Source organism: Wyeomyia smithii, chromosome 2 (genome assembly GCF_029784165.1).
Source record: "Wyeomyia smithii strain HCP4-BCI-WySm-NY-G18 chromosome 2, ASM2978416v1, whole genome shotgun sequence".
In the NCBI taxonomy this organism is placed as follows: Eukaryota; Metazoa; Arthropoda; class Insecta; order Diptera; family Culicidae; genus Wyeomyia; species Wyeomyia smithii.
The window spans coordinates 140779201-140789200 of NC_073695.1; the positions used below are offsets into that span (position 1 = coordinate 140779201).

The following is a 10000-nucleotide window of genomic DNA, read 5'->3' on the forward strand; positions in this document are numbered from 1 at the left end:
GAAGTCGCCCGCCACTACTAAGGGTGTTAGTCCCGTCAGCTCCATAGATAACAAATCGACCATCTGGGTGAACCTTTCGATAGACCAACGCGGCGGAGCATAACAACTGCAGTAGAACACTCCGTCCACCTTGGCAACCGCGTATCCTTCATTTGAGGTTGACACAACCTCCTGAACCGGGAACTTGCTGGTCGTGCATATGGCCGCCGTACTGGACTTATCTGCAACCCAATTACCGTTTCCGGGAGGAATGCGGTAGGGGTCCGATACGATTGCGATGTCCGACCGCGTCTCAGACGCTGCTTGGTATAGCAGCTGCTGTGCCGCATAGCAATGGTTCAGGTTCAATTGTGTCACCCTCACGCCCGTGGTTTCGTGGCCGCCTTACCGGCTGGGCACCGTGGGCCTCCCATAAAGTGCTTGGCGTCCCGTTTTCCAGTACATACCAAGCACTTGGGAGGCTCCCCGCAGTCTTTAGCTTTATGGCCAGCACCACCACAACGCCTACATAACTGGCTCCCATCGGGCCCCTTGCAGGTCCAGGACTTGTGTCCTCCCTCGAAACACCTGAAGCAAACGTCCGGCTGCTGGAGTATGCTCAGGGGACATACTGACCAGCCAACCTTAAGTTTGGCTGTCTTCAGGGCCAGAGTTGCATCGGCCGATGCAAGCCGGAAAGTGGCCACCTGGGTCCCCGCTGGACCCTTTCGGAGGCGAATTACCTCAGTGGCTACTTCCACTCCGCACTTCTCCTTGAGGGCCTGTGCAATATCGCACCTCTCTGTGATTTCATCCAGGTTTTTGAGCTGGAGAGTCACCTCTGAGGTGAGTGCCCGAATTTGCACATCTTTCCCGAGGACCTGCTCGGCTACCGTCTTGTAGGCAGCGCCCTTGTTTTTAGCATCCTTACGGAGCTCAAGGACCATCTCGCCGGTGCGAGAACGACGGATGGTCCGCACATCCGCTCCCAGATCCTTGAGCTGGGTTTCGCCTCTCATTTTCTTCAAGACTTCGGAGTACTTGGACCCATCCGTCTTGAGTATGAGGGCGTCGCCCCTGCTTCGCGCCTTCTTTCCCATTTTTGGACGATTTGTCGCCTTCTCGTCGTTGCGCTTGCTGTCTTTTTGGCGCTTCCTTCCTCCCACGGTAACCCAAGGGTTTCCCGTAGCTGCCACTTCGGCAGACTTTTCGGCGGACTCGGAGGCCGTTGGTGTGCTATCTCGCGGGCTTAGCACAACCAACCGTTTCTTGCTGTTCTCGGGGGCTTCCCCCGGAGACTGCTTTGCTCTTTTTGCGGCTGACCCGGAGGCGCAAACCGCTGCAAACATGCAGTAGTCCGTTTGGACCGACTTCGTCGCCCTTCCGGTCACCTACGTTGCATTCTTCTCTGCAGCCACCGCTCTTGCCTTGAGCTCGGCGTGCTCCTTATTCGCAGCATCGACGGAGGACCGAAGCATGTAGAGAGCCTGCTTCAGGTACTTCTTCGTGTTGGTGCGACTTTTCGCAAACTCGATTATGGCATCGAGCTGCTCCGACAGCGCTACTACCTTCGGTAGCGTGTCTCGCTGTCTTCCGACCACCTTTATCAACAGTGGACCAGCCACTGCGATGTCTTGCGTCGATCCGGTAGGCGTACTGCCTTTGCCGTCTTCGCAGGCGTCCTTTACTGCATCCATCTCCGCCTTTCTCGGCGGAGACCTCTGGATGCCTCCTCGTGCAAACGGGTTTTTCAACCCATCTGCGCCCAATTGTTGATCTTCATTATTTTTGTTCATTTTTGTTAAGTGGGTCCCCTTTCCAGCCACTATCCTTATCCATACTGGAGTGGTCGCCTATCTGGTCCCATGGTAGTCTATGCCGAAGCAGTGAGGCCATGGCTAGGGGCGGCTGCCATAGCGCCTTATGAGCAACTATGACACCCCCGACCGGCGCAAGTCAGGAAAGGACATCTGATCCCACTCCTGCCCGGTTCCCACCGGGCAATGAATTTGGAACGTACTGGAAGGCCTGCCAGGTTTTACGGGACGGAGACCCCTGCACCGGTTGTTGTCTCGCCGTTTCAAGCCGTTGTCACACGACCTTACTAAGGGAGCTCAGCGCAGGTGCCAGCCCAGAATCGTGGTACGAAAACGGAATCCGACTCTTATCATATGGCGTTGCGACCAGTTACCGTAATTGGGAACTTACTGGCATCAATCCCAATGGGCGAATTAGTGCATTTGGGTGGTGGGAGCGGCACTATTCGCTCCGTCAGAGCTGCTTCCGGATAATGTGGCTTTTGTGAGAATTCGGCGGCCCAATGCATGAGTCTCACCACAACCTAGGCTAGCTCTCGCTGATGGTCCGGGACTGCGTTCTTGCAGTTAGCACTTCCGTGGCCTACGGTAATCGCCAAATACCGACCCGTGGTGGCATACAGCTCTGCCGTTAGTGCAGCCGCCTCTCAAATAGTTTCAGAGCTGCAAAACAGGCGACAGGTTGACCACCGACAAGCCAGTGTTAGCTAACGGCCAGTCTCCAGGCTAGTTAGCTAAGTTAGCAAAGAGACCTAAAGAATCAAGAGGGTGCACATAGCACAAAAGCCGCTCCCTGAAGCAATACCTAGCGGTGGTTCCGGGGAGTACTATGGGCTGGAGACTGGAGGGGTTTTAGTGGGTCCGGTCACTGATTCAAACCAACCCCACACTCCCGGAGGTTGGTCACCTCAGGGGTTTGGTTGCAAATTTCCCCTCCACCTGGAAGAAAAAAAAAAAATTATATATATATATATATATATATATATATATATATATATATATATATATATAAATATATATATATAACAATATATATATATATATATATATATATATATATATATATATATATATATATATATATATATATATATATATATATATATATATATATATATATATAACAATATAACAATATATATATATATATATATATATATATATATATATATATATATATATATATATATATATATATATATATATATATATATATATATATATATATATATATATATATATCTATATATATATATATATATATTGTTGGCGTTTACAGTCGTGCCCATCTGAGGCGGGACTTTTGGCGCGAACACTAGGTTTTAACAAAGATTTCAAAATTTTCCATAACTCTTTACTGTTATTTTGATATTGAACAATCTTTCTCTGGATTTATTCACAACGCTTCTTTTCAATCGCTTGGGAATATTTATTACGCGCGAACGTGTACTCGATCCAAGGTTCTGATTGTTTGATCTACAAAACTTTTTGTACAGTTTATTTCTCTTGCCCTTAAGACGCAAAAGATCCAAACTGTACCAGCTGTTCGAGTTTTTCAGCGAAACAAATTTATGTTCAACTAATTGATTCGTACACGTCTTCAAAATGTTAGTAAGAACAGCTGCAGATTCATCTAAACTACCGGTCGCGATTGGAAAACCCAAGCTTCTCTCAACAAGGTTCGAAACAGCCTGTTTCGAATATTTTCTCCAGCATTTCAATTTTTTTGAACCATTATTATTATTCAAGTTTTCTAGAACATTAATTACTAATGTCTCATGATCGGTGATATTCATATCAGAATTCGTAACTGAACGAATTGAATCAAAATTGCAATAAACATGATCAATCAAAGTTTTACTCCGCTGGGAAATACGCGTATATTCATCTACACTTTGCTTAAAATTGAAAGACTCAACTTAACGCTTCAAATGATTCGAATTTGCATCCTCTCGCCAGTTAACATTAAAATCGCCCGTCACTATATTTAATTTACTCAAATCAAGAAATTCATCAAGCCAGTTTTCCAATATTTCCAGGAAACGATGGTCACTAGCATTGGGAGAATGATACAAAACACCATAATTGCCCACCTTCATGCCACCAACTACTGTAATGCCCAAGAACCAGTTACCATCCTTAGCTTCGTTATGACAAAGCTGGAATTGAACTGATTTTCTGACATAAATAGCAACACCGCCAGTTTGCCTAGAATGTGATAAACAAGCAGCAACATTGTATCCCGGAATACTATATTGTTCAAATGTTTCATCATCGACAATGTGAGTCTCTGATAAAAACACCAAAAGTGGACGTTTATTTTCAACAATCTGACGTAATGCAACGTAGTTTGTTGTCAACCCCGCAATATTAAAATACGAAAAATCAAACTTATTCACATTCTCGTTGGAGCTCGTTTGCTATTTATTGAAACGCAGGCTGCTTTTCTTTTGCTCGAATAGTTATAAATTAAACACTCTGAGCTAAAAGCGGCATGGTTGACGTCCAAATTAGTTTTACGCTCTTAATTCGTTTTTACACAATTGACGCATTTCAATACAGTAGATGTACACTCAGATGTCTTATGGTTTTGGCTACAACTAGAGCATGCATCACAATTTTTGCAATCCATGCTCTTGTGTCCAAATTCTCCACATTTGAAGCATGGAGAAAAAACAATGCTGCAAGTGCAAAGGTGATATTAATTACCTCGAGCCACTACGCTGCGGATTTTGCGAAGCTCACTTGCATATTAACCAGCAGTGTTGTGGTATTAATGCTCGCGGGCTGAAAGACGCATTTGCCTCTGGGAAAATTTTATTGGTTTGCTCCACCTGCAGGAATGAGCTAAAAGGCCGCAGCATTAGCTTTTATATAACCGAAACTATGCAAACACACCCACAGCCACCCACTCAGTCTGATCTGTCCGTGCAGTTTCAACAGCTGTGCGGTGTTGTTGAAGCATTGTGCAATAAAATTGATAATATTCCTAATAGGCCCAAACCGCCCCCCGCTACTGCGTCTCTATGCGACACGCCAATTTGGCCAACAAGACGAAATGCAAAACGTCGACGAGATGAGCGCGAGCCATCCATCCAGGCTGCTCCTGACTGTGGAACAAAAGAAATAAATTTGAGTGATCTTTCTGTTCCTTTTCTTCTCCCGGCTACCGTTTCGAATAAATTTTGGCTATATCTTTCGGGTTTAAATCCGCTTGCCTCGATTATTGACATTCAGAAAATTGTTTTTCGCTGCTTGGATGTTCCCGATTCTGTAGAAGTTATACGGCTTGTACCCAAGAACAAAGATGTCACCACACTGTCTTTCGTTTCTTTTAAAGTTAGCTTGGATCCCGAATTGAAGGATCGAGCACTGAATGCAGCTTCGTGGCCCGCAGGCTTACTATTCCGCGAGTTTATTGACCAACCAAAAAACTCGTACCAACGACCCAGGACGGATGTGATATAAATTTAATGCGTACTTTTATGGACGGTGGGAACCTTTGGGTTTCCACCAGAGGCGAGTACCTGTTTATTAGTTCTAACTCTTTTGCACTGAATAATGCTGTGTTGCAGCGTGATGTCATTAATGAAAGCGGAATCCAAATCGCTTACCAGAATGTGCGCGGACTGCGTACAAAAATTGATGAGCTATTTCTGGCTACCCGTGACTGTAATCTTGACATTATAATTCTAACTGAAACTGGCTTGGACGATCGGATCAATTCTATTCAGCTTTTTGGATCATCATTCAACGTGTTTCGTTGTGACCGCAGCTCCCAAAACAATAACAAATCTAGCTTTGGTGGAGTATTAATTGCGGTGGCACATTGTCATTCTAGCTCAATGATCGAGACGGTGAATGGTAACTGTTTAGAGCAAGTATGTGTTAGCACCACAATAAGAGGAACGTAGCTGCTACTGTGCGGTGTGTATATTCCGCCTGACAGAAGTCACGAAGTTGCCGTCATCGAAAAGCATATCGCTTCTGTGGGTGAGCTGTACGATAAAAGAGGTGATAACAGTATCGTACTGATCTGTGGCGATTTAAATCAACCGCGACTAGAATGGACTGTCGACTCTGCCGTTATTTCTGCTCATCTCCCTGCAGTTAATGCTACATTCGTAGACGGGATGGATTTCCACAACTTATGCCAGACAAATTTCCAGCGGAACCATCTAGGGCGCATACTCGACTTAGTGTTTTGTCCATCTGATTGCCGAGTATCGACTGAACGCAGCGTTGTGCCGCTGCTTCCTGTCGACCAACATCATCCGCCTCTCACTATTACTTTGCCTGTCACTTGCAGTAGCGATGTAGCTCGTGCACGTGTTGAGGTAGAAAATAGATCGCTAAATTATCGTAGGATAGATTTTGCTGCGCTGACTGACTATTTATTAAACTTCGATTGGGAGAGTCCGCTAACCTGCATTGACTCACCGTTTTTGTGATGTAATTGTTCAGTGGTTACATTCTAATCTGCCTTTTGTGAAGCGTCCTAATTCACCTGCTTGGGGAACTCTTCGGTTACGTGAATTGAAACGGCTAAAGAATAGCTCTCAGCGCAAATATCGCCGATTGAAAACTGCGCTTACAAAGTCTGATTTTAAACGTCATAGTGATGAATATCGTCATTTGAATCGCACACTGTACAGGTCATATGTGCTACGGGTGCAGACCGACTTTCGAAGGAATCCGCGAGCTTTTGGAACTTCGTTAACACCAAAAGGAAATATTCTTCCGTACCTGTGAATGTACGTTTCGACAATGATGAATCAACATCGGAATCCGAGTCATGTGAGCTGTTTGCAAAGTTCTTCGCTTCCGTTTTTGCTGATGAAGCTGCCTCTGACTCCGAGGCTGAATCAGCGGCATCTGGTGTTCCCCCCGGTTTAGTCGACCTAAGCACCTTTACGATTGCGACCGATATGGTATTGGCTGCAGCAAAAAAATTGAAACGGTCATATTCGGCAGGTCCTGATGGAATTTCTGCTGTTGTTTTTAGTCGTTGTGCTACCACTGTTGCTGTTCCGTTATGCCACATTTTTAAGAAGTCTTTTACGCAAGAAAAGTTTCTTGCAGTTTGGAAGCAGTCGCTGATGTTTCCCGTTTTAAAATCCGGCGACCGGCAAAACGTTAGAAATTATCGTGGCATCACTAGCCTTTCTGTTGGGTCTAAGCTATTCGAGATCATAGCAAGCGGTTATATGCACTCCTGCACTAAGTACTAAATTTCAACCACTCAGCATGGATTTATGCCGGGCCGCTCTGTCTGTACCAATTTGTTGGAGTTTACTTCGTCGTGCATCTCACAGATAGAACAAAAAGCTCAAGTTGATGCGATATACACCGACCTCAAAGCGGCTTTCGATCGTTTGGACCACTCAATACTTCTGCATAAAATCTCACGCCTAGGTGCCTCGTTGCATGGTTGAGCTCGTATTTACGAGGAAGAGTTCTACGCGTAAAACTTGGTTCTAGTATTTCATCGCAATTTACTAACAAGTCAGGAGTTCCCCAAGGAAGTAATATGGGGCCCTTGCTATTGCACTTTTTTTCAATGACGTGACACTGCTGCTGGGTGATGGCTGCAAGCTGGTGTATGCAGATGATTTGAGGTTGTTTCTGGAAGTTCGAACTATCGAAGACCGCCTTCGTCTACAAAATTTCTCGAATGTATTTACCAGCTGGTGTCGAAAAAACCGGCTTGTGTTTAGTATAACCAAATGCGAAGTTATAACCTTCCATCTTATTTTAAACCCGGTTATCTTCGACTATCGCATCGACGGATTAGATCATGTAAGGGATCTAGGTGTTCTTCTTGACACTAAATTTACATTCCACCTACATCATGCAACAATAATTTCGAAAGCCACACGCCAGCTTGGTTTCATATCTAAACTCGCCCGTGATTTTAATGATCCGCACTGCCTAAGAGCGCTTAACTGTTCATTAGTACGCCCACTAGTCGAGAACTGCAATCTGGTTTGGTTTCCTCACCAACTTATTTGGAACTTGCGTATTGAGCGTATTCAAAAACGCTTCGTCCGTATTACATTACGTTAGCTCCCCTGTTGTGATCCTGCTAACTTACCTCCGTATCCAGATCGCTGTCGCTTGATCGGAATTGATGCACTTGAGCACCGTCGCCGATTGCATCAAGCTGTGTTTATAGCCAAATTACTCCATGGAGAAATCGACTCACCAAAGCTTTTGTCTCTCGTGAACTCTGCGTTCAACTGGATTTCTGCAGACCCCTTCTCATCGCACATCGTTCGGTTATAATGAGCCCATCACCGCCTGTGTAAGAGCTTTTGCTTGTGTTGAGCACTTGTTTGACTTCAACGAATCCGTGAATAAATTCGTGCAGAAGATTAAAAGAACGAACATTTTATGAAATTAACTCCAATATTGTAATATTTATTAAGACATTGGTCAGATAAATTATAGAAATAAATAATAATAATAATAATAATAATAATAATAATAATGATAACAAACCATAATGGGCGGTATTTGATAATTTTCTGAAATCTGAAGTCGCCATCTTGGATTTCAAGATGGCGTCTAGCTTTAATTTTCAGTCTCGGCACTGTTCTGGTTTTAGAAATATTTATATTGGGTGGTATTGGACCATTTTAGAATGTTTTCCAGAAACCGGAGAATGTCATCTTGACTTCTTGGGTTGATTTTCGGCCTATAGATATTACCTCGGTTTTGAAAATACCAATATTAGCCTGTTGAGTTCAAAACATGTTGCCACATTTTTCAATAGTTCAATAATTCACGTGATATAATTACAATTTTGCCGCATTATGATAGAGACATAACTAATTTCTCAATCCATTGTTGTGAAAACGAAGAAAATCCGTTGGAAACCAACATCAATAAAACACCCTTAAGACTTAATACACCCTGCAATTAAAATGAATGATGATAAAAATTAACAATCTCTAATTTGCAATACGAAAAATTAAACTCCCTTCTCTCCACTGGCACACGCTAGTGGAATGAGGCGACACTAATATATTAGAAACATATCCGATACGCAGATAAAAATTTTCAAGATGAACTATTAGACGATTAAAAAAAAAGACGTTGTTGTAATTTCCCCTCCCTTTAACTACGCCACTGAGATACAGAAAATTCAATATCACGGGAATATACCTCGTATTTGAGAGCTCACGTGTATAGAATAACACAGTGATCTTGTTTGGTGTTTAGAAGAGTTCATGTTTGGCGTTGAGGAGTTTAAAATGAACAAATTTGTAGTTCACCTCGTCTCCACGTTTTTCCTTCCTGCATGAGATAGACATAATTTAAAAGGATAGAAACATTTACGACCTTTATTTACCTAATTAAATAATAATCGGATAAGAGGTTTAAATAATTAATAAATGTTGACAGCATTCATCTCCCCACTCCTTTTTTCCTTAACTACGCCACTGAGATTTATAGAAAAGTCTCAGATAAAAGCCTCATATTCGAAACCACCAGCATATAAATTTTCACGATGTGTATTTTAATAATTTACAAACAATAAAATTAGTATATCCCCTCCTTACTACGCCACTGGGATACGGAAAAATCAATGTTATAGAAACACACCCACCGATCAAAATTGGCACGGTGAGCAAGTTAGGTATTGAGAAGCTTACAAATAGGTAATTTCCTCCCCCCTGCCTTGCAACGCTTATGGAATAGGTAAAATTCAAAATCATTGTAATACATCAGCTACCATAGATTCTACATACCGAGTTTAATGCAGATCGGTCCAGCAGTTTCGAAATCATTAAAGATTGACATTGTTAACCTCCCCACCCATCCTTACGACGCCTCTGAGGTACAGAGAGATCGTCGGACAGTATCGTGGCTAAAATACATCTTACACTCAAAAACATTCTGTATATAAATTTGAACGGTTTCTGGAGAGAAAGTTTTCACGTTCAAGAAACACAAATTCACCCCCCCCCCCTGCCTACGCTTATGAGATAGAGCAAAACTAATATTTTAGGATTACTCCCCGTACTCGAAAACCCCTATTTACAAATTTTTCACGGTAATCGGTTCAGTAGTTTTTGAGTCTATAGGGAACAGACAGACAGACAGACAGACAGACAGACAGACAGACAGACAGACAGACAGACAGACAGACAGACAGACAGACAGACAGACAGACAGACAGACAGACAGACAGACAGACA

At 43.3% G+C, this 10000-nt stretch overlaps 1 protein-coding gene across 2 annotated transcripts in view; it reads right to left on the minus strand.

Annotated features, from left to right (window-relative positions):
- Positions 1 to 10000, minus strand: part of LOC129720826 (uncharacterized) — a 58986-nt gene that overhangs the window by 17862 nt on the left and 31124 nt on the right. The window contains exon 4 of one of the 2 annotated variants that reach the window (XM_055672634.1): positions 8075 to 8135. The exons of the other annotated variant lie outside the window; for it this stretch is intronic. Coding sequence (XP_055528609.1) covers positions 8090 to 8135 — 46 coding nt within the window. The 3' untranslated portion in view covers positions 8075 to 8089. Of the gene's footprint in view, positions 1 to 8074; positions 8136 to 10000 lie in introns of those variants that run through there. 2 annotated transcript variants of the gene reach the window in all.